The sequence below is a fragment of the Oncorhynchus gorbuscha genome, linkage group LG15 (genome assembly GCF_021184085.1).
Source record: "Oncorhynchus gorbuscha isolate QuinsamMale2020 ecotype Even-year linkage group LG15, OgorEven_v1.0, whole genome shotgun sequence".
Taxonomy (NCBI): Eukaryota; Metazoa; Chordata; class Actinopteri; order Salmoniformes; family Salmonidae; genus Oncorhynchus; species Oncorhynchus gorbuscha.
Window position 1 is genome coordinate 19,294,337 of NC_060187.1, and position 24,833 is coordinate 19,319,169.

Genomic DNA, 24,833 nt, shown 5'->3' on the forward strand with positions numbered 1-24,833 from the left:
GAGGAGAGGAGAGGAGAGGAGAGGAGAGGAGAGGAGAGGCCAAGAGAGAGAGAGACAGACCGAGAGAGAGACCGAGAGAGAGAGACAGAGAGAGAGATACAGAGAGAGAGAGAGATACCGAGAGAGAGAGAGAGATACCGAGAGAGAGAGAGAGATACCGAGAGAGAGAGAGATACCGAGAGAGAGAGACCGAGAGAGAGAGACCGAGAGAGAGAGAGACCGAGAGAGACACCGAGAGAGAGAGAGAAACCGAGAGAGACCGAGAGAGAGACAGAGAGAGAAACCGAGAGAGAGAAAGCGAGAGAGAGACCGAGAGAGAGAGACCAAGAGAGAGACCGAGGCCGAGAAACCGAGAGAGAGAAAGCGAGAGAGAGAGAAAGCGAGAGAGAGAGAGAAAGCGAGAGAGAGAGAGAGACCGAGAGAGAGACCGAGAGAGAGAGCACGAGAGAGAGACCGAGAGAGAGAGACCGAGAGAGAGAGACCGAGAGAGAGAGAGACCGAGAGAAAGCGAGACCAAGAGAGAGACTGAGACCGAGAGAGAGAAAGCGAGAGAGAGAAAGCGAGAGAGAGAGACCGAGAGAGAGAAAGCGAGAGAGCGAGAGAGAGAAAGCGAGAGAGAGAGAAAGCGAGAGAGAGAGAGACCGAGAGAGAGAGAGACCGAGAGAGAGAGAGAGAGACCGAGAGAGAGAGGCCGAGAGAGAGGCCGAGAGAGAGAGACCGAGAGAGAGAGACCGAGAGACAGAGAGAGTGTACAGTACATCTGTGTGTGTGTGTGACTGTACAGTACATCTCTGTAATACTAACCGTATGGGTAGCTCTTTGATGTTGTTGTGGCTGATGTCTAGGACCTCAAGTCGGCTGCTCTCACACACCCAGTCAGGCACACAGTCCAGATGGTTCCTACAACACAACATAGCCTGTCAGGCAGACAGCCCAGATGGGTGCTACAACACAACATAGCCTGTCAGGCAGACAGTCCAGATGGTTCCGATGACACAACATAGCCAGTCAGGCAGACAGTTCCTACAACACAACATAGCCAGTCAGGCAGACAGTCCAGATGGGTCCTACAACACAACATAGCCAGTCAGGCAGACAGTTCCTACAACACAACATAGCAAGTCAGGCAGACAGCCCAGATGGGTCCTACAACACAACATAGCCAGTCAGGCAGACAGTTCCTACAACACAACATAGCCAGTCAGGCAGACAGTCCAGATTGGCTATGTTGTGTTGTTGGACCCATCTGGACCATCTGCCTGACTTGCTATGTTGTGTTGTAGGACCCATCTGGGCTGTCTGCCTGACTGGCTATGTTGTGTTGTAGGACCTGTCTGGGCCGTCTGCCTGACTGGCTATGTTGTGTTGTAGGAACTGTCTGCCTGACGGGTTCCTACAACACAGTTAAAACAATCAAAATCACTTGTATATTCTCTACCCATTCTCTACCCATTCAAGAATCCATCCGTCGATTGTGAACTGTGTGGCTCTTACCTGGACACGTCCACAACAGTGAGGCTCTCTGGAACAGGAAATATATCCAGCGCTCTAAGCTCTAGAAAAAAACATCACACCGTCAGTATAGTATATACAGGGAACTGCCAAAATAAACAGAAATACGAGTAAATGAGGGATACAAAGTACATTGAAAGCAGGTACTTCCACACAGGTGTGGTTCCTGAGTTAATTAAGCAATTAACATCCCATCATGCTTAGAGTCATGTATTAAAATGCCCAGTAGCTCATTATTTTGGTTACCATGGCTAGAAGAGATCTCAGTGATTTTAAAAGAGGGGCCTCAAAAGAGCATAGGAGGTTTAAAGGGTGTGGGTGTGTGTCAGTCACCAGTGGGTGGGGTTATATCCTGTCTGTTTGGCCCTGTCCGGGGGTATCATCGGATGGGGCCACAGTGTCTCCTGAGCCCCCCTGTCTCAGCCTCCAGTATTTATGCTGCAGTAGTTTGTGTCTAGGGGCTAGGGTCAGTCTGTTATATCCGGAGTATTTCTCCTGTCTTATCCGGTGTCCTGAGTGAATTTAAGTATGCTCTCTCTAATTCGCTTTCTTTCTCTCTCTTGGAGGACCTGAGCCCTAGGGACCATGCCTCAGGACTACCTGACATGATGACTCCTTGCTGTCCCCAGTCCACCTGGCCGTGCTGCTGCTCCAGTTTCAACTGTTCTGCCTGCGGCTATGGAACCCTGTCCTGTTCACCGGACGTGCTACCTGTCCCAGACCTGTTGTTTTCAACTCTCTAGAGACAGCAGGAGCGGTAGAGATACTCTTAATGATCGGGCTATGAAAAGCCAACTCACATTTACTCCTGAGGTGCTGACTTGCTTCACCCTCGACAACCACTATGATTATTATTACATGACAATGCTGGTCATTTATGAACATTTGAACATCTTGGCCATGTTCTGTTATAATCTCCACCCGGCACAGCCAGAAGAGGACTGGCCACCCCTCATAGCCTGGTTCCTCTCTAGGTTTCTTCCTAGGTTTTGGCCTTTCTAGGGAGTTCTTCCTAGCCACCGTGCTTCTACACCTGCATTGCTTGCTGTTTGGGGTTTTAAGCTGGGTTTCTGTACAGCACTTTGAGATATCAGCTGATGTAAGGGCTATATAAAACTCCAAATTACGGAATTTCTCATGGAAGAATGGTGTCGTATCCCTCCAATAGAGTTCCAGACACTTGCAGAATATATGCCAAGGCCCATTGAAGCCGTTCTGGCTCGTGGTGGTCCAACACCCTATCAAGACACTATATTGGTGTTGACTTTATTTTGTCAGTAACCTGTATGTGCGTATGCGTCTCTACATTCTCTGCAATGTGGACAATTACTATAACAAGTGTCCATGTTTGTGAGTGTATGTGTACCGTTTTGTGCTGTGTGCAGGCCCTTGAGTGCTAGGCCGCTGACTCGAAGGAGTGTGAGTGTGTTTCTGTCACAGCGTAGGAGCTCCAGCCTGGATAGGGTCCTGACGTCAAGCTCCTCCAACCCAGCATCCCGCACATCTAACTGGGCCACGTGGCTCAGCAGGCCAGCCTCCCCAACCACCACCCTCTGGAGCCTGTTCAACCTACAACACAGAGTGAGGAAGAGAGAGAAAGGGGGTTAGAGAATGGAGAGTGATCATTTAATGGGATTGTTTTTTCAAAACAGACATTTCCCCCCAATTTTTCATGTATATCTGAGTTGATATTGAGTTGCACTCCCTTCTGCCCCGAGAACAGCGTCAATTCGTCGGGGCATGGACTCTATAAGGTGTCGAAAGTGTTCCACACGGATGCTGGCCCATGTTGACTCCAATGCTTTACACAGACAGTAGTGTCACGTTGGCTGGATGTCCTTTGGGTGGTGGACCATTCTTGAATCACATGGGAAACTGTTGAATGTGAAAAACCCAGCAGTGTTGCAGTTCTTGACACACTCAAACTGGTGCGCCTGGCAGCCAATACCATACCCCGTTCAAAGGCACTTAAATATTTTATCTTTCCCATTCACCCTCTGAATGGCACACATACACAATCCATGTCTCAACTGTCTGAAGGCTTAAAAATTATTCTTCAACCAGTCTCCTCCCCTTCATCTACACTGATTGAAGTGGATTTAACAAGTGAAAATCAATAAAGGATCATAGATTTCACCTGGTCAGTCTGTCACAGAAAGAGCAGGTGTTCCTAATTTTTTGTATACTCACTGTAGCTACAGTATTCTTAGTACCAGTGGCGACCAGCCATTCAGGGCAGGTGGGGCAGAGCTTTATTAACTCAGTATATTTTTGTTTGCAAACTGATATGCAACACGTATTAATGACAAAATAACATACAAAAACAGGCATATATTTCGTGTGCCTGTATTGTATTTTATTTTGGCATTTAATACATGTCGCATATCAGTTTGCAAACAATGTAAATAAAAATGTACTTAGTTAATAAAGAAGCATACAAACATGGTCTCTTTTTTTGTTTTTCTTGAGAAAGGCGGCTCCAAAATGCAGGTGTTTCAGCCTAGCTTAGTGCTTTGTGTGGTGGAGGGGCAGCCAGAGGATAATACAGAAGTTGGTCATCTTCTCCAGTTGCACTGTGATTGGCTCAGTGTTCTGTCACTCATGGGGACACTATGTCACCGCAAAATCTACAGGGAGAGCTGGAAAGTTCAAGCCCCCTTGGGTGCTGCCATAGATTTACATTAGAAGTGCCCATTCAAGAAGGCTCTAGGTCATTGGCCACAAATAAAATGACATCAAATCACATATCTACTGTAGCTTTGATTGGACTGATCATCATATTTTCTCAATCTTAGCTAGCAAGCAGTCATCTTCATGAAGCACGTCAATCTACTGGCAAATCCTTTTCAATCCTTGTCATATGAAGAAAATTAGCCATTGGACAAACATTACACAACAAGTTGGAAATAGCAAATTCAACAATGAGAGGTTTGGAAGGAATCAATGGCTAACTGCAAGCGTTGCAAAGCAATCACTATTTTGCTTCCCCTCCTATTCGGTGGAGTGGGTGTGTGGTCCAAGTCTGGGATTAAGGGTCTCTTTTCTTTGCTTAAAATGATAAACCTTCACACACAAAACCATGGGCCAAAAAAGGTTGAATATATTGGCCATGCTGTCAATCCAACATGACTTCTGCCACGTTCAAAACAACTGGAAACTCGGAAATCTCAGACTTTATTGAGTTCAAGACAACTGGGAACCTAGAAAAAAACAAACTCCAGTTGTCTTGAAATCACCGTAAATCCAGGGAATGACAGACTTGGATGACAAAGTTTCATGACAAAATTTCCCCACAAGAACGACCACCGAGCCACCTTCCTGTTAAAGTGAGCACAGCACAACCAAGTACAAATATGTATTGTATGCCACTGCGTAAATTACGCAATATGCCAGGGAGATATGTACACTGTAGCTAAGAAAGTAAAACTATGTGTATGTTTTGTTGTAAGCGGTTAGAAGCCCATGTGCCTCACTCTAAAAATGTGGTCCCTTTCCCCCTCATAACTTAGCCTACTGTTCTGACTTGTTGGTGCACATGTAGCCTATAGTCTGTTTTAGAGAAATGCCATCAAACATTGAGCTTTCACTGTCCGCTTATATGCCCCCTTCATTTATCCTACGGTTCTGACTTAGTGTACAGGGAGAATAATGTAAGAACGGACCATGTTCCGAATTTTGTCGCTGTACATTTCAAAAGTGCTGAACAAAAGTGCTGAACAAATACTTCGGAAAGTATTCAGACCCCTTGACATGTTCCACATTGTTACGTTACAGCTTTATTCTAAAATGGATTCAATTGTTTTTTCCCCTCCCTCATCAATCTACACACACCCCATAATGACAAAGCAAAAACACACGTAGAAACTGTTGCAAATGTATACATTTTTTTAAACAAAAATCTGAAATATCACATTTGCATAAGTATTCAGACCCTTTACTCAGTACTTTGAAGCACCTTTGACAGCAATTACAGCATCAAGTCTTCTTGGGTATGACACTACAAGCTTGGCACACCTGAATTTGAGGAGTCTCTGCCATTTTTCTATGCAGATCCTCTCAAGCTCTATCAGGTTGGATGGGGAGCGTCGCTGAACAGCTATTTTCAGGTCTCGCCAGAGATCTTTGATTGGGTTCAAGTCCAGGCTCTGGCTGGGCCACTCAAGGACATTCAGAGACGTGTCCCGAAGCCACACCTGCGTTGTCTTGGCTGTGTGCTTAGGGTGGTGTCCTGTTGGAAGGTGAACCTTTGCCTTAGTCTGAGATCCTGAATGCTCTGAAGCAGGTTCTTGGTCACCTCCATGACCAAGACCCTTCTACCCCGATTGCACAGTTTTACCAGGCGGCCAGCTCTAGGAAGAGTCTTGGTGGTTATAAACTTCTTCCATTTAAGAATGATGGAGGCCACTGTGTTCTTGGGGACCTTCAATGCAGCAGAAATGTTTTGGTTCCCTTCCCCAGATCTGTACCTCGACACAATCCTGTCTCTGAGCTCTACAGACAATTCCTTCGACCTCACGGCTTAGTTTTTGCTCTGAAATGCACTGCCCACTGTGGGACCTTCTATAGACAGGCATGTGCCTTTCCAAATCATGTCCAATCAACTGAATTTAACACAGGTGGACTCCAATCAAGTTGTAGAAACATCTCAAGGATGATCAATGGAAACAGGATGCACTTGAGCTCAATTTCGAGTCTCATAGCAAAGGGTCTAAATACTTATGTAAATAAGTATTTTTTTTATAAATGTGCATAAAATAAATAAAAAATCAGTTTTCGCTGTGTCATTATGGGGTATTGTGTGTGTAGATTTTTAAAATCCATTTTATAATAAGGCTGTAATGTAAAAAAATGTGGACAAAGTCAAGGTGTCTGAATACTTTTCCGAAGGCACTGTATATTGACTTCATCAGTCTTAGCTCACGCATTAATATCTTAATCGAAATTTTGGATTGCCTCTTATCCGCTCATCATTCCCTTATCCTCTACGGGATCGGTATCCCTAAACCGGGACCGTTGTTGCTAACGTACGCTAATGTGACCAGAATGACGTAAGCAGCAGTCAACTTTCCAGGACATAGACATGTCTTAAATGGGCAGAAAGCTTAAATTCTTGTTAATCTAACTGCACTCCAATTTACAGTAGCTATTACAGTGAACAAATGCCATGCTATTGTTTGAGGAGAGTGCACAACAACAAAACACTTATCATGGCAACACGTTTGATACATTCAACTCTGAAGGTAAATAATGGACTTACATCCAGTAATCTTGCTCTGATTTGTCATCCTGAGGGTCACAGAGATAGCTTAGTTTTGTTTGATAAAATATATTTTTATATTCAATTGTAGGAACTGTGTTCTACAAATTGAACCCCTGCTGTCTCTTAAACGCTGTAGGTGTTTTGTTTGCATCTTTTGTTACTGCTTGTTTGAGTTGTAATGGTTGGTTTCCAGTACTGGTAGCCTTTGTTTGTTTGGTAAACTTGCCACTGCGGTGGATAGTTGGTTGTGTCCTTCCTTGAAGAGACTACATTGGTTAGTTTCCAGGCCCCTGCCCAGGCTGGAGACTCTTGCTCTACTCCGAGGAGGTGAGTACAGTCGGCTGTGTACCTCAGTGGGAGATTTGGGTAGGGTAGTGTCACTTGCTACCCGGAGCTATAGCCTTTCTTTTCCCCCTATTAGGCTTAGCGATGTTTTTCACTTTGGAATACGTTGGGCATGGTTATTTTGTTTGTTATTTTTGTGTGGCGTCGGTGGACTGAGCAGTGGTCTCGGGGCACATCAGTGGCTTGGGAATCTGACAGCTTGCTGGGTGTTTTTTGCCCCTTTCCAGTGGGCTACAGTGCATAATTACCTACCGCAAATCCCCTCGAAGACTAGGGTTGAATTATTGTAGGTTTTGGGTAAGCCCCAATATATCTCTCATCTCTATTCTGTGGTGCCCAGTCTGATTGTCATTTATCTTGTGGTCTATGGTTTGGTGTGCTCAGCAGAGGTGAAGAGCAAGATTATTGTATATTTTTTGTGTTTACTTCTGACTATGGGGTCTAATGTAGAGGAGTTCATTCGCTTTCCATCAGAGGAACTGTTAGAATGATGTACTAAAGAACAGCTGTTGAAGATCGCTGAATACTACAAGATTGAAATTAGTGACAAATGTCAAAAAAATTATGTTATGTTGATGTTGCCAAAATCTAATGAGAATGACCCTGAGATGTTGTTTATATTTGAGCTTGCTGCTGACTCGCTCTCTTGTGCACCCTGTTCCTGAATGTCTACGTGACTGACCATTGTTTGGTGTTGTCCTGTTCCTGAATGTCTACGTGACTGACCATTGTATGGTGTTGTCCTGTTCCTGAATGTTTACGTGACTGACCATTGTATGGTGTTGTCCTGTTCCTGAATGTCTACGTGACTGACCATTGTATGGTGTTGTCCTGTTCCTGAATGTCTACGTGACTGACCATTGTATGGTGTTGTCCTGTTCCTGAATGTTTACGTGACTGACCATTGTATGGTGTTGTCCTGTTCCTGAATGTTTACGTGACTGACCATTGTATGGTGTTGTCCTGTTCCTGAATGTTTACGTGACTGACCATTGTATGGTGTTGTCCTGTTCCTGAATGTTTACGTGACTGACCATTGTATGGTGTTGTCCTGTTCCTGAATGTTTACGTGACTGACCATTGTATGGTGTTGTCCTGTTCCTGAATGTTTACGTGACTGACCATTGTATGGTGTTGTCCTGTTCCTGAATGTTTACGTGACTGACCATTGTATGGTGTTGTCCTGTTCCTGAATGTTTACATGACTGACCATTGTATGGTGTTGTCCTGTTCCTGAATGTTTACATGACTGACCATTGTTTGGTTTTGTCCTGTTCCTGAATGTTTACATGACTGACCATTGTTTGGTGTTGTCCTGTTCCTGAATGTTTACATGACTGACCATTGTTAGGTGTTGACCTGTTCCTGAATGTTTACATGACTGACCATTGTTAGGTGTTGACCTGTTCCTGAATGTTTACATGACTGACCATTGTTTGTTGACCTGTTCCTGAATGTTTACATGACTGACCATTGTTTGGTGTTGTCCTGTTCCTGAATGTTTACATGACTGACCATTGTTTGGTGTTGTCCTGTTCCTGAATGTTTACATGACTGACCATTGTTTGGTGTTGTCCTGTTCCTGAATGTTTACATGACTGACCATTGTATGGTGTTGTCCTGTTCCTGAATGTTTACATGACTGACCATTGTATGGTGTTGTCCTGTTCCTGAATGTTTACATGACTGACCATTGTATGGTGTTGTCCTGTTCCTGAATGTTTACATGACTGACCATTGTTTGGTGTTGTCCTGTTCCTGAATGTTTACATGACTGACCATTGTTTGGTGTTGTCCTGTTCCTGAATGTTTACATGACTGACCATTGTTAGGTGTTGACCTGTTCCTGAATGTTTAGATGACTGACCATTGTTTGGTGTTGTCCTGTTCCTGTTTTACCTGAATTGTTTACCTGTTCCTGAATGACTGACCATTGTTAGGTGTTGTCCTGTTCCTGAATGTTTACATGACTGACCATTGTTTGGTGTTGTCCTGTTCCTGAATGTTTACATGACTGACCATTGTTTGGTGTTGTCCTGTTCCTGAATGTTTACATGACTGACCATTGTATGGTGTTGTCCTGTTCCTGAATGTTTACATGACTGACCATTGTTAGGTGTTGTCCTGTTCCTGAATGTTTACATGACTGACCATTGTTAGGTGTTGTCCTGTTCCTGAATGTTTACATGACTGACCATTGTTTGGTGTTGTCCTGTTCCTGAATGTTTACATGACTGATGTTTACATGACTGACCATTGTTTGGTGTTGTCCTGTTCCTGAATGTTTACATGACTGACCATTGTTAGGTGTTGTCCTGTTCCTGAATGTTTACATGACTGACCATTGTTTGGTGTTGTCCTGTTCCTGAATGTTTACATGACTGACCATTGTTTGGTGTTGTCCTGTTCCTGAATGTTTACATGACTGACCATTGTATGGTGTTGTCCTGTTCCTGAATGTTTACATGACTGACCATTGTTAGGTGTTGTCCTGTTCCTGAATGTTTACATGACTGACCATTGTTAGGTGTTGTCCTGTTCCTGAATGTTTACATGACTGACCATTGTTTGGTGTTGTCCTGTTCCTGAATGTTTACATGACTGACCATTGTATGGTGTTGTCCTGTTCCTGAATGTTTACATGACTGACCATTGTTTGGTGTTGTCCTGTTCCTGAATGTTTACATGACTGACCATTGTTTGGTGTTGTCCTGTTCCTGAATGTTTACATGACTGACCATTGTTTGGTGTTGTTCTGTTCCTGAATGTTTACATGACTGACCATTGTTTGGTGTTGTCCTGTTCCTGAATGTTTACATGACTGACCATTGTATGGTGTTGTCCTGTTCCTGAATGTTTACATGACTGACCATTGTATGGTGTTGTCCTGTTCCTGAATGTTTACATGACTGACCATTGTTAGGTGTTGTCCTGTTCCTGAATGTTTACATGACTGACCATTGTTAGGTGTTGTCCTGTTCCTGAATGTTTACATGACTGACCATTGTTAGGTGTTGTCCTGTTCCTGAATGTTTACATGACTGACCATTGTTAGGTGTTGTCCTGTTCCTGAATGTTTACATGACTGACCATTGTTAGGTGTTGTCCTGTTCCTGAATGTTTACATGACTGACCATTGTTAGGTGTTGTCCTGTTCCTGAATGTTTACATGACTGACCATTGTTAGGTGTTGTCCTGTTCCTGAATGTTTACATGACTGACCATTGTTAGGTGTTGTCCTGTTCTGTCGCTCCTGCCTGTTCCCTTCTGGTCTCGTTTTCTTCTTTCCTCTTAAACGTTGCTTCCTGTGCGCAATGGTTGTTGAGGTCTAGGGAGGACAAGGTTGGCTGGGGCAAATGGAAGTGTGAACACGTACCCCCTCGTCAATTTGGGAAGCAGAGGCTGGGTCAATTTGGGAAGCAGAGGCTGGGTCAATTTGGGACGCAGAGGCTGGGTCAATTTGGGACGCAGAGGCTGGTATGGTGTTCCAGGGTCCTTGTTGGTCCCTGGTTTTATATGTGTGTGTGTGGGGTGGGGGTATTCTTTCTCTTTGCTCTCGTTTTCCTTTTTAGGATGTCGGCGGCCGGAGTTGAGAGGGTCGTCAGCGACATGGGACACACCTGGGCCCGGGTGTGTCCCAGGATAAATGCACCACTTCCCTATTCATAGAGGAGACTCTCTCCATACAGACACTGAGATTTTGGTTGTGGCATTTTTTGTGTTTTGTTTATTTGCGTTGGCACCTTTCAACACCTCTCATCACATTTATACACGCAACCACTCACTTACACTACTGATTACTGAATACACACACACCATTGTTCATTGTATTTAGTTTACTTTAGTTAATAAATATATGTTGTTATTCCTTATCTCCACATTGTCTCCCTTTTAGTCACGAACTTCGAGGCGGTTCGTGACAATGGCCTTTCTCTTGCATTTCAAAGAATGGTATCTTTTACCAGATCTAGTTTGTATCTCAATTGTCAGTAGAATCCACATTTGTTTAGCAAGTCAGTAAATGAACTATTTCGCTGCCAGACAAGGCTCTACTGATATCCAGGTGTAGCGGTCGTAAGGATTCATTCCATGGTGCTGAAGAGAAAGCTCTGCTGTTGGGACAGCGTTATGTAGGGGGAACCATTTGTCACCAATACAGTTTGGGGTCATCGTTATAGAGCAATGAATGTATTGTTTAGTGTTGGGGCTTTGCTGGCATGCATCTAAAAAAAGTTTGCCCCACCAAGATTTACACGCAAAAAATTGCCACTGCTTATTACATATCTATGAAGGGAGCTGGGCAAGGTTCCACTAGCCGAGCAGTACTAGTATTGCATTTAATTAATTGAAATGTTATTTGGGGTAAAAAATATAAAAAATACATAGACAAAACAAGTCGTGCATTTGATCCCAGAGCAAAACACATGAAAGAACTAATTAAAACACTTATTTACAAAGTAATATACCTGAGATCTATGTGTCGGTGGGGGAGCCACTGCAGGCCGACCATGTCCAGGGAGGAGAGCTGATTCCCAGCCAGACAGAGCCTCTCCACCCCCCTGAGCCTCTCCAGGGCTGGAGGTACGCTGCTGAACAGGTTGAAGGACAGGCCCAGGTAGGTCAGGGCCTCCAGAGAGCCCAGCTCAGCAGGCAGGGAGTTCAGAGAGTTACCGTCCAGAAGCAGGGTCTGCAGGCTGGGGAGGAGATGGCGAGAGGTGGTTAGTATGGAGCTCAGTGGGAGAGGGGATTATGTGTGTGGCTGTAATCTTCACATGAGCTTTCTGTTATCGTGCCTGATTTTATGTGACATGTAAATCTCGTGGTTCTTTCCACGAGGTACTTATGAAAAATTGCTAATCGAGAGATTAAGAATTTAAACTTTAAAAAGGGCCAAATCTTTCAGATCCTATTACTGCAGACTGATGTCTGAAAACAGGTTTTCCCACCAAACATTTGCAGCCTGGTTATTCTGTAGTGGACAGACTGGGCAACAGCACCAAACCCAACACTAATGCTGAGCGATTAACTAAACGCTTTTTGGGTGGGGGTTATAAAACAAATAACTGACCAATGGTGGTTCAATTACTGTCTCAGTCACAGGCTCTCTCCCTCTTTCTGTCTACTGCCCCCTGACCTTTAACCCTGTGACCCCACTCACTTGTGCATGGTCCCCAGTGCTGAGGGCAGAGAGGTCAGAAGGTTGCCTTGGAGGTTGAGCTCTGTCAGGGAGGTGATGTCACACACGGCCAGAGGGAAGTCAGACAGAGCGTTGTTGGAGAGATTGAGGCTCCTCAACCTGCAGAATCTAGATGGGGGGGGGGGGGTGAATGAGGGAGAGAGCGGGGGGGTCAATTGGACAGGAATTTTCAGAGAGAAACAAACAATATCACAGAAACTAAAGAGTCAGAAGAACTGGTTACCTAATGAGCCCATTCAGAACAACAACACTGTAGAAAGGAAGGAGTGCGTTCCAAATGGCACACTATTCTCTACATAGTGCACTACTTTTGACCACAGCTCTATGGGCCTTGGTCAGAAGTAGTGCATTATATAGGGTATAAGGTGCCATTTGGGATGCATTCAGGGAGTGATTAGCTCTGCGATTAGAGACCAAAAACAATGTGACAACTGCCACCCAGGGGAAACTAATAAGGAGGAAGTCATGTGCCTAACTGCTAACTGCCAAAATAATGGAAACACGTGCGCATACAACTTATATTGAAAGCAATTGCTTCCACACAGGTGTGGTTCCTGAGTTAATTAAGCAATTAACATCCTATCATGCTTAGGGTCATGTATGGAAATGCTGGGCAGGCCATTAGTTTTGGCTACCATGGCTATGCCCCCATAGGATGAAAATCCCCCATCCACAGGGCACAAGAGGTCACTAAATGGTTTGATGAACATGAAAACAGTGCAAGCCATATACTATTCCAAGGTGTACTGAAGCTGTTCTGGCTCGCAGTGGCCCAACGCCCTATTAGTCTTTTGCAATCCCGTTGGTGCAATTTTCACAATTATGTTCTACATTTGCACAACTCTAAGCACAAAAATCAAAACAGACCATCAAAATGGCTCGTTTCAAAACTAAGCATATTTTAATTTGACGGAGTACAACAAACAAATTAGCAGTCACTTGTTCACTGCACCAAATCTCTTGCAATTTGCATACATATTCAATCTATTAATCTGCCTTTCACAAAACATTTTTTTTGCAAACTCCAAGTGGACTGTCATGAGTGGCTTCCGTCTGGCCACTCTATCATAAAGGCCTGATTGGTGGAGTGCTGCAAAGATGGTTGTCCTTCGGGAAGGTTCTCCCATCTCCATAGAGGAACTCTGGATCTCTGTCAGAGTGACCATCTGGTTCTCGGTCACCTCCCTGACCAAGGCCCTTCTCCCACATTTGCGCAGTTTGGCCGTGAGGCCAGCTCTGGTGGTTCCAAACTTCTTCCATTTAAGAATGGAGGCCACTGTGTTCTTGGGAACCTTCAATGCTGCACATTTTTTTGGTACCCTTCCCCAGATCTGTGCCTCGACACAATCCTGTCTCTGAGCTCTACAGACAATTCCTTCGACCTCATGGTTTGGTTTTTGCTCTGACATGCACTGTCAACTGTAGACAGGTGTGTGCCTTTCCAAATCATGTCCAATCAATTGAATTTACCACAAGTGGACTCCAATCAAGTTGTAGAAATATCTCAATGATGATCAGCAGAAACCGTATGCACCTGAGCTCAATTTCGAGTTTCACAGCAAAGGGTCTGAATACTGATGTAAATAAGGCATTTCAGTTTATTTGTAATAACTGTGTAAAAATTTCTAAAAACCTGTTTTTGCTTTGTCATTATGGGGTATTGTGTGTAGACTGGAAATATGTATGTAATCCATTTTGGAATAAGGCTGTAACATAACAAAACGTGGAAAAGGGGAAGGGGTCTGAATACTTTCCCAATGCATTTTCCACTCATTATAGGAATTTAACTGATACACTGTAAGCTGATGAATTGTGTCAAACAGGTTCATACTGTATCAGTTGAACAAGTCACATAAAAAATGTGATCTTGAACAATGTTGCATGGAGCAGAATTAGCATGGCATACATACACTATGCTACAGCAATGTGGTTTTACTGCAGCCTACTGCATCACAATAACACTATTTTTCATTATTTGTTCTACACATGTATATAATGAAAATGAAACTGTAACACTAACATAGTTCTCTACATGCTCACAACTTGCCATTGGATACAAAAAATATGGTTTGCAAAAAACGAATTGTGCATGTCAGCCAAATACTGTATGGAAGTGATATTTACCATCTACTATTCTTTCTAATCAGCACTTCAAAAAGAAATCTTGTGTTTTTTGTTATTAGATCATCATTCATATCTTAATTCATCTGATGTATTGGTGACTAAATGTTCTCATGTTATTTCACTGAAAACTTGCATGATTGACTCAGGGGTGAAAGATGTGTTCAACTCCAATGACTACACAATCAAAGGTTCTGAACATAAGATGCATTACAAGTGTTATCAGTTTTGAAACTAAGAGTTTTGGAAATATACCACATCTGAAAAATTTGCCAAAGCGATTTAAAAAAAACTGGAGACACTTTAATGCTGGTGTTTCCTTTATTTCGTCAGTTACCTATATGTGAGCAGCACACGTATATTGTTGTGATTGCGCACATAAAAACATGTTTTTCGAAGGTGTAGCTACCACAAGCTGCGGTGTATGTGAAAATTTGGTGGGCACGTGTGTGAGAATCTTTGTCGAATCTGATAGGCACTCGGCTCAACTGGTCTTCCCAGGCCTAACTAGCCTAACCCGGTTCACTTTGGGGACAGCGTGAAAGGCGGTGCCGGATCCACGTCTTTTCCAAGGAAAAGCCACAGCCAGCCGCGTTCCCAACGCAGTGTCGCGGGAAAAACACATTCCTGAAGCCCTGTCTGCCTCCCCTCCTCTTCCCTTGGTAAAGCTGTGTTTATGGAAGAACAATGGGAGCACAAAGCCATTCCATCGGAAGTACAACCAGAGTCACTGAACCACGGCGAGAATGAGGAAGAGGGGGATGGATGACATCCTGTACTGGAGAGAGAGAGAGAGGAGGATGGATGATGTCCTGTATGCAGAGAGAGGGGGAGGAGGATGGATGATGTCCTGTATGCAGAGAGTGTGTGAGAGGAGGATGGATGATGTCCTGTATGCAGAGAGTGTGTGAGAGGAGGATGGATGATGTCCTGTATGCAGAGAGAGGGAGAGGAGGATGGATGATGTCCTGTATGCAGATTGTGTGAGAGGAGGATGGATGATGTCCTGTATGCAGAGAGAGGGAGAGGAGGATGGATGATGTCCTGTATGCAGAGAGAGGGAGAGGAGGATGGATGATGTCCTGTATGCAGATTGTGTGAGAGGAGGATGGATGATGTCCTGTATGCAGAGAGAGGGAGAGGAGGATGGATGATGTCCTGTATGCAGAGAGAGGGAGAGGAGGATGGATGATGTCCTGTATGCAGAGAGTGTGTGAGAGGAGGATGGATGATGTCCTGTATGCAGAGAGTGTGTGAGAGGAGGATGGATGATGTCCTGTATGCAGAGAGTGTGTGAGAGGAGGATGGATGATGTCCTGTATGCAGAGAGAGGGAGAGGAGGATGGATGATGTCCTGTATGCAGAGAGAGGGAGGAGGATGGATGATGTCCTGTATGCAGAGAGTGTGTGAGAGGAGGATGGATGATGTCCTGTATGCAGAGAGAGGGAGAGGAGGATGGATGATGTCCTGTATGCAGAGAGAGGGAGAGGAGGATGGATGATGTCCTGTATGCAGCGAGAGGGAGAGGAGGATGGATGATGTCCTGTATGCAGATTGTGTGAGAGGAGGATGGATGATGTCCTGTATGCAGAGAGTGTGTGAGAGGAGGATGGATGATGTCCTGTATGCAGAGAGTGTGTGGAAGGAGGATGGATATAGTGTTTCTCTTCACCGGCAAGGCAAGGGTCTGTTTTCCTAACCATTGTTTGATGCTGAAAGTTGAGCAGTGTGAGCAGTGTGGCCCGATGGGAAGATTATTCATGGGAGTTTTTGCTGCTGTTGTTGTTCTGCACCAGTCCGGTCCTGTCCCATCTCCCCATCCATTCCCACCGTCTGATGTCTCCCAAAGCAGAGCAGCTCACACTGAAACACTAACTGTAACACTACACCAGGCCTGGGACAGAGGGCGCATCTCAAATGGGACCCTATTCCCTATATAGTGTACTACTTTTTACCAGGACCCACAGGGAAATATATAGGGAAGTGTACACTATAGAGAATAGGGAGCCATTTGGGACGTAGACGGTCTCCATGGTGGGGAGCATTGTATTACTGTAAGCATAGAAGGTTTAGCTAGAAGGAGAAGAAGCGAGAACCTGACCGCAGTCGATGACACTGCTGGGCCCCAACCCTGGCTAAAGGTCACTGAAGAGGAGCCAATCAAAATGCAGTCGTTGTGTTTTGGACCAATTATGTCTCTTGGCTTGCAGACCGTGACTCCAAAAACAGGTCATAGGTGAGAGGTCTGGGAATCACTGGCCATAGATTAATGAAAGCTCCAGAGGGAAACTGTGTGTGTGTGTATATATATAATAAATAAATAACTCAAGCTCGGATTTCCCCTCCTAATTCCGCCTACGTCTACTTCTAATCAACCCCAATCAGTTTTCTTAGACCAAATCAATCCTATAGGAACACAAACACAGATCTGTAGGTGAATCTAATCCTCTAACCTTGCGACCATATGGTGATACCCAGAGCTGGAGAGAGCGAGAGAGAGAGAGAGCGCGAGAGATAGAGGATATCGAAGGACAAACCGCCCACATCACTCCTCTCTTAACCCCTCCCTCCTTCCAGAGGTATATATTGAGCCGTTCTCCGGAGCCACCCTAGCGCATATCTCTCAGTTCCTTCCCTTTTCTTCTCCTCTTGCCCCACTCCCTCCATTCCATCCTACCACCTCTTCCCACAGCCTGCTGGGGTACATACCTGGTGAGATGTGTGAGGCCCGTCAGATAGTTGTGTTTGAGGTTGAGGTGGGTCAGGTCCTGGCTGTAGAACAGCTGAGATGGCAGCTCCTCCAGACTGCAACATGACAGGTCCACAGAACTCACCCTCTGAGACACTATCTGATGGAGGGAGAGAGATAGGAGAGAAAGAAAAGGAGTAAGAGACGAAAGGGTTTTCATTTACCAGATTTCTAACAACTTGAAGACATGCAACTCAACTCTGAGCACACACGTACCTTGGCAGCCTGTCTGTGCCAGCGGAGGTGTTCTGTGTAGGAGTCATAGCTGATGTAGTAGGTCTGACTCTGGGGACCAGAAGAACTGAAGGCTAGACAGTGACTGTGTCTCCTCACCTCCTCCACCTGAACACACACACACACACACACACACACACACACACACACACACACACACACACACACACACACACACACACACACACACACACACACACACACACACACACACACACACACACACACAGATTAGCTCTGCGATTAGAGACCAAAAACAATGTGACAACTGCCAGCCAGGGGAAAATAGCAGGGAGGGAGTCATGTGCCGATTAGTGTGTGGCGGGCAGGGGGAGGGGCCGGTGTGTGTGGAAGCAGTGTGCAGGAAGGGAGAGAGAGGTAATGTATAGCCAACTCGCGACTAAACTTGTAGCTAGCCATATATTTATCATACCATCTGACAGTTCCGGTCTTTGTTGCATCAAATTGGAGAATAAAAGCTAGCTAAACAAGCCAGCTAGCTAGTTTAGCTTCGCTCCCAGTCCATGTCAAATGAAAACTACATTCAGATTTGTTTTTAAATGCATACCTGTTAGTTGCTTGTTGTAGCCTACTCCTCCAGCTGCCTTCATTCCATTTTGCATTGCTACACATGGCGCCTCTGACTGTAGTGCCACTTTGATTGGCCGACAACAAAAAAACAAGCTACACGTGAAGGCTACCAGTCTTTTTTTAATGGGGTGCATATGTTGTTTTATTAAATTCATTATTTCCAATGTCATGGAATATCCTTGTATTAAAAATGTCCTGACTATTTTCATTGTTAATTTAGACCTAGTTAAAAAAAATCTCAAATTAATAGTCACACAAGTAATCAAATACTAACAACCATTTGGATGACCGAACAACCTTTCTCCATCTCTAGTGTGTGTGTGTGTGTGTGTGTGTGTGTGTGTGTGTGTGTGTGTGTGTGTGTGTGTGTGTGTGTGTGTGTGTGTGTGTGTGTGTGTGTGTGTGTGTGTGTGTGTGTGTGTCAGGATTTCCGTTAGCCAGTAATTGCCGGCTTTAGGCCAACAAAGAAATTAAAATTCAATAAAAATAGTTGCCAAATAGACTGGGAGAAGAAAATAAATCCCACTGCAAAATACTGATTTTTATTCATTGATGGAAATACCAGTCAATGGAAATACATTTGACCATCATGCTTACTAGTCTATAGGTTCATTTGTATAATTTTGTGGAGTTAAATTGGTGTGTGTATTTACATTAGTTGTCATGCATCTTACTTATCCAACAACTATTAGATGCACAGCATAGGCCTATAGAGCTGGTTGCTGCTGGAGTCAAATATGGGTTTTTATAAGCCCGGTCATTGCGCAGCAATGCTAAATGTAATTGAGTATTAAAACAGTTTTGATGGCCACGATTAAAGAGAGCTACCATTTTTATTTGGTAATTGAAGCAGGCCTCCCATTCAGCATTTAAGTGCAGGCAGGCTATCAGCAGGTCACCCACCACCTTACAATGTGAGCTATGCATTTTGAAAACATACTTAAACTGTTTGAAACCTGAATGTTTTAGTTCATATTTTTAGGCATTTCTTACCTTGCTTCAGAGTAGCCTAGCCAAAATCAGACAACAGAAACAAAGGCAATTATTTTATAACGACGTTATAGAAGGAAAAACACATTTTAACCTACCATTCCTACCGATCTGCGAGCCAGTTATGATTTTAATGTGCAAATTTCCGTGGAACAATTTACTTTCAATAACATTTTTGTCTTCTAAAATCTGAAATAAATTAATAAAAATGTAAAAGTAAATATTAAACTAATGCGAGAGCAACAGCAATTCGGACACATTGATACATCGCGATCCACCATCGAACTCAAGAGATTGCCTAAGCCAATGCAGAATTAGGCCTATTCCTTCCGTTGTCAACTAAGTAAAAATAGCCTACATAAATTCAACAAATAAAAATAGTAGAAAATATCCTGATGCAAATGCAGATTCTTTCAATAGCATTCATCTCTCTACTCTGCCTCCCTTTTTAAATCGTCTTGACCTGAGCGATGACTAGCGAACTTGCAACATTGCATCAACTGGCGTATTCCGGGCCCTCAGGAGTTTCCTGTGCCAGTGAGCTCAAGACAGACATCTGTTTTTGCACAAGGGAAAGGTGGAGGTATTTTATATGTTTCCACCGGATACACACTACATGACCAAAAGTATATGGACACCTGCTCATCGAACATCTCATTCCAAAATCATGGGCATTAATATGAAGTTGGTCCCCCCTTCGCTGCTATAACAGCCTCCACTCTTCTGGAAGGCTTTCAACTAGATGTTGGAACACTGCTGTGGGGTCTTGCATCCATTCAGCCACAAAAGCATTAGTGAGGTCGGGCACTGATGTTGGGCGATTAGACCTGTTCCAATTCATCCCAAAGGTGAATTGTCTAGAATGTCATTGTATGCTATAGCATTAAGATTCCCCTTCATTGGAACTAAGGGGCCTAGCCTGAAACATGAAAAACAGCCCAGGACCATTATTCCTCCTCCAAAATGTACAGATGGCACTATGCAGTCGGGCAGGTAGCAATCCCCTGGCTTCCGCCAAACACAGATTTGTCCTTCGAGATGAGGCGTGATAAAAAAAACACTCCAGAGAAAACATTTCCACTGCTCCCGAGTCCAATAGCGGCGAGATTTACACCTCTCTAGTCAACGCTTGGCTTTGTGCATGGTGATCCTAGGCTTGAAAATGGCTACTCGGCCATGGAAAACCATTTCATGAAGCTCTCGACGAACAGTTCTTGTGCCGACATTGCTTCCAGAGGCAGTTTGGAATACGGTAGTGAGTGTTGCAACTGAGGACAGACGATTTTTACGAGCTATGCACTTTATCACTCAGCGGTTACATTTTGTGAACTTGTGTGGCCTACCACTTTGCGGCTGAGCCGTTGTTGCTCCTAGACGTTCCCACTTCACAATAACAGCACTTACAGTTGATCGGGGCAGCTCTAGCAGGGAAGAAATTTGACGAACTGAGTTGTTGGAAAGGTGGCATCCTATGACAGTGCCACGCTGAAAGTCACTGAGCTCTTCAGTTAGGCCATTCTACTGCCAATGTTTGTCTATGGAGATTGCATGGGTGTGTCCCTGATTTGATACACCTGTCAGCAACGGGTGTGGCTGAAATAGCCGAATCCACTAATTTGAAGGGGTATCCACATACCTTTGTGTATATACAGTGGGGAGAACAAATATTTGATACACTGCCGATTTTGCAGGTTTTCCTATATAGAAAGCATGTAGAGGTCTGTAATTTTTATCATAGGTACACTTCAACTGTGAGAGACTGAATCTAAAACAAAAATCCAGAAAATCACATTGTATGATTGTTAAGTAATTAATCTGCATTTTATTGCATGACATAAGTATTTGATACATCAGAAAAGCAGAACTTAATATTTATATACGTTTCCTGTAGTTCTTGACCAGGTTTGCACAGACTGCAGCAGGGATTTTGGCCCACTCCTCCATACAGACCTTCTCCAGATCCTTCAGGTTTCGAGGCTGTCGCTGGGCAGTATGGAATTTCAGCTCCCTCCAAAGATTTTCTATTGGGTTCAGGTCTGGAGACTGGCTAGGCCACTCCAGGACCTTGAGATGCTTCTTACGGAGCCACTCCTTAGTTGCCCTGGCTGTGTGTTTCGGGTCTGTTGTCATGCTGGAAGACCCAGCCACGACCCATCTTCAATGCTCTTACTGAGGGAAGGAGGTTGTTGGCCCAGGCTCTAGCTGGGCCACTCAAGGACATTCAGAGACTTCTCCCAAAGCCACTCCTGCGTTGTCTTGGCTGCGTGCTTAGGGTCGTTTTGTCCTGTTGGAAGGTGAACCTTTGCCCTGGTCTGAGTGCTCTGGAGCAGGTTTTCAGCAAGGATCTCTGTACCTTGCTCTGTTCATCTTTGCCTAGATCCTGATTAGTCTCCCTGTCCCTGGCAATGACAAACATCCCCACAGCATGATGCTGCCACCACCATGCTTCACCGTAGGGATGGTGCCAGGTTTCCTCCAGACGTGACGCTTGGCTATGAGGCCAAAGAGTGCAATCTTGGCTTCATCAGACCAGAGAACCTTGTTTCTTATGGCCTGAGAGTCTTTGTGTTTTTTGGCAAACTCCAAGCGGGCTGTCATGTGCCTTGTACTGAGGAGTGGCTTCCGTCTGGCCAATCTACAATAAAGGCCTGATTGGTGGTGTGGTGCAGAGATGGTTGTCCTTCTGGAAGGTTCTCCCATCTCCACAGAGGAACTCTGTCAGAGTGACCAGCAGGTTCTTGATCACCTCCCTGACCAAGGCCCTTGTCCCCTGATTGCTCAGTTTGGCCGGGTGGCCAATCTAGGAAGAGTCTTGATGGTTCCAAACGTCTTATATTTAAGAATGATGGAGGTCACAGTGTTCTTGGGGACCTTCGATGCTGCATACATTTTTTTGTACACTTCCCCAGATCTGTGCCTCGACACAATCCTGTCTTGGAGCTCTATGGACAATTCCTTCAAATCAAACTTTATTTGTCACATGCCGCCAAATACAACTGGTGTGGATCTTACTGTGAAATGCTTACTTACAAGCCCTTAACCAACAATGTAGTTCAAGAAAGAGAAATAGAAAAATATTTACCAAATAAAATAAAAAATTACAGTTTAATTACAATAACAAGGCTATATTCCGCTACAGAGTCAATGTGCGGGGGTACAGGTCAGTCGAGGTAATTTGTACATGTAGGTAGGGGTAAAGTGACTATGCATAGATAATAAACAGCAAGTAGCAGAAGTGTAGAAACAAAGGGGGGCAGGGTGTCAATGTAAATGGTCTGGGTGGGCATTTGATTAATTGTTCAGCAGTCTTATGGCTTGGGGGTAGAAGCTGTTAAGGAGCCTTTTGGTCCAAGACTTGGCACTCCGGTATCGCTTGCCATGCGGTAGCAGAGAGAACAGTCTATTCTATGACTTGGGTGACTGGAGTCGTTGAACATTTTTGGGGCTTTCCTCTGACACAGCCTAATATATGTCCTGGATGGCAGGAAGCTCTGCCCCAGTGATGTACTGGGCCGTATGCACTATCCTCTTTAGCGCTTTACGGTCAGATGCCGAGCAGTTGCCATACCAGGCGGTGATGCAAATGGTCAGGATGCTGTAGATGGTGCAGCTGTATAACTTTTTGAGGATCTGGGGACCCATGCTAAATCTTTTCAGTCTCCTGAGGTGTTGTCGTGCCTTCTTTACGGCTGTCTTGGTGTGTTTGGACCATGATAGTTAGTTGGTGATATGTACACTAAGGAACTTGAAACTCGACTCGCTCCACTATAGCCGTCATTGGGGGCCTGTTCGGCCCGCCTTTTCCTGTCGTCCACGATCAGATCCTTTAAATTGCTCACATTGAGAGAGAGAGGTTGTTGTCCTGGCACCACACTGCTAGGTCCCTGACCTCTTCCCTATAGGCTGTCTCATCGTTGTCGGTAATCAGGTTCAACACTATTGTGTCATCAGCAAACTTAATGATGCTATTCATTGACTACAGCTCAGCGTTCAACACCATAGCACACTCAAAGCTCATCACTAAGCTAAGGACCCTAGGACTAAACTCCTCCCTCTGCAACTGGATCCTGGACTTCCTGACGGGCCACCACAATGTGGTAAGGGTAGGTAACAACACATCTGCCATACTGACCCTCAATACAGGGGCCCCTCAAGGGTGCGTGCTCAGTCCCCTCCTGTACTCCCTGTTCACTCATAACTGCACGGCCAGGTACGACTCCAACACCATCATTAAGTTTTCCGATGACACAACAGTGGTAGGCCTGATAACCGACAACGATCAGAGAGACCTGATCGTGTGATGCAAGGACAACAACCTCTCCCTCAACATAATCAAGACAATCAAGGAGATGATTGTAGACTACAGGAAAAGGAGGACCAAGCTTGCGCCTATACAAATTGTCAAAGACTCCAGCCTCCCTAGTCAGACTGTTCTCTCTGATACCGCATCGCAAGCGGTACCGGAGCGCCAACTCTATGTCCAAGAGGCTTCTAAACAGCTTCTACCGCCAAGCCATAAGACTCCTGATCATCTAATCAAATGGCTACCCAGACTATTTGCATTGCCCCCCCTCCTTCTACACTGCTGCTACTCTATAATTATCTATGCATAGTCACTTTAAAAACTCTACCTACATGTACATATTACCTAAATTGCCTCGACACCGGTGCCCCCTGTAAATAGCCCCGCTATTGATATTTTACTGCTGTTCTTTAATTATTTGTTATGTATATCTCTCATATTGATTTATTTTAAGGTATTTTCTTAAAACTGCATTGTTGGTTAACCTCTAGGGTATGTGGGACGCTAGCTTCCCACCTGGCCAACATCCAGTGAGATTGCAGAGCGCCAAATTCAAATACAGAAATACTCATTATTAAAATTCAGAAAAGATACAACTATTTTACATAGGTTTAAAGATTAACTTCTTGTGAATCCAACCACGGTGTCAGATTTAAAAAATGCTTTACGGCGAAAGCATACCTGACAATTATTTGAGAACATAGCCCAGCAGACAAATCATTACAAACAGTAACCAGCCAAGTAGAAGAGTTACAAAAGTCCGAAATGGAGATAGAATTAATCACTTACCTTTGATGATCTTCATATGTTTGCACTCAGAAGACATTCATTTATTCAATAAATGTTTCTTTTGTTCGATAAAGTCTCTCTTTATATCTGAAAACCTCTGTTTTGTTTGCACGTTTTCTTCAGTAATCCACAGGCTCAAACACAGTCACAACAGGCAGACAAAAAAATCAAAATTGTATCCGTAAAGTTCATAGAAACTTGTCAAACGATGTTTATATTCAACCCTCAGGTTATTTTTAGCCTAAATAATAGATAATATTTAAACCGGACAATAACATCGTCAATATAAAACAAAAAATCCCACTTCCTGAATGTATTTTTCTCAGGTTTTCACCTGCCAAATCAGTTATGTTATACTCACAGACATTATTTTTAACAGTTTTCGAAAATTTAGAGTGTTTTCTATCCAAATCTACTAATTATATGCATATCCTATCTTCTGGGCCTGAGTAGAAGGCAGTTTAATTTGGGCATGCTTTTCATCCAATATTCCAAATGCTGCCCCCTACCCTAGAGAAGTTAAGGTCTTGTAAGTAAGCATTTCACCGTAAGGTTGTATTCGGCGCATGTGACAAATAACATTTGATTTGAGCAGTGTTTGGCCACGCAGTCCTAAGTGAACAGAGAGTACAGGAGGGGACTAAGCATGCACCCCTGAGGGGCCCCAGTGTTGAGGATCAGCGTGGCAGACGTGTTGTTGCCTACCCTTACAACCTGGGGGTGGCCTGTCAGTAAGTCCAG

The 24,833-nt window shown here is 44.3% G+C and overlaps 1 protein-coding gene across 1 annotated transcript in view; it reads right to left on the reverse strand.

Moving 5' to 3' along the window:
- The window catches only part of LOC123996704 (PH domain leucine-rich repeat-containing protein phosphatase 1-like), a 56,961-nt gene that overhangs the window by 8,043 nt on the left and 24,085 nt on the right, over positions 1-24,833 (reverse strand). Inside the window, exons 3-9 of the mRNA XM_046300319.1 lie at positions 17,402-17,527; positions 17,146-17,285; positions 12,276-12,422; positions 11,584-11,811; positions 2,879-3,081; positions 1,495-1,555; positions 805-900 (exon numbers count right to left, since the gene is read on the reverse strand). Coding sequence (XP_046156275.1) covers positions 805-900; positions 1,495-1,555; positions 2,879-3,081; positions 11,584-11,811; positions 12,276-12,422; positions 17,146-17,285; positions 17,402-17,527 — 1,001 coding nt within the window. The remainder of the gene's footprint in view (positions 1-804; positions 901-1,494; positions 1,556-2,878; positions 3,082-11,583; positions 11,812-12,275; positions 12,423-17,145; positions 17,286-17,401; positions 17,528-24,833) is intronic.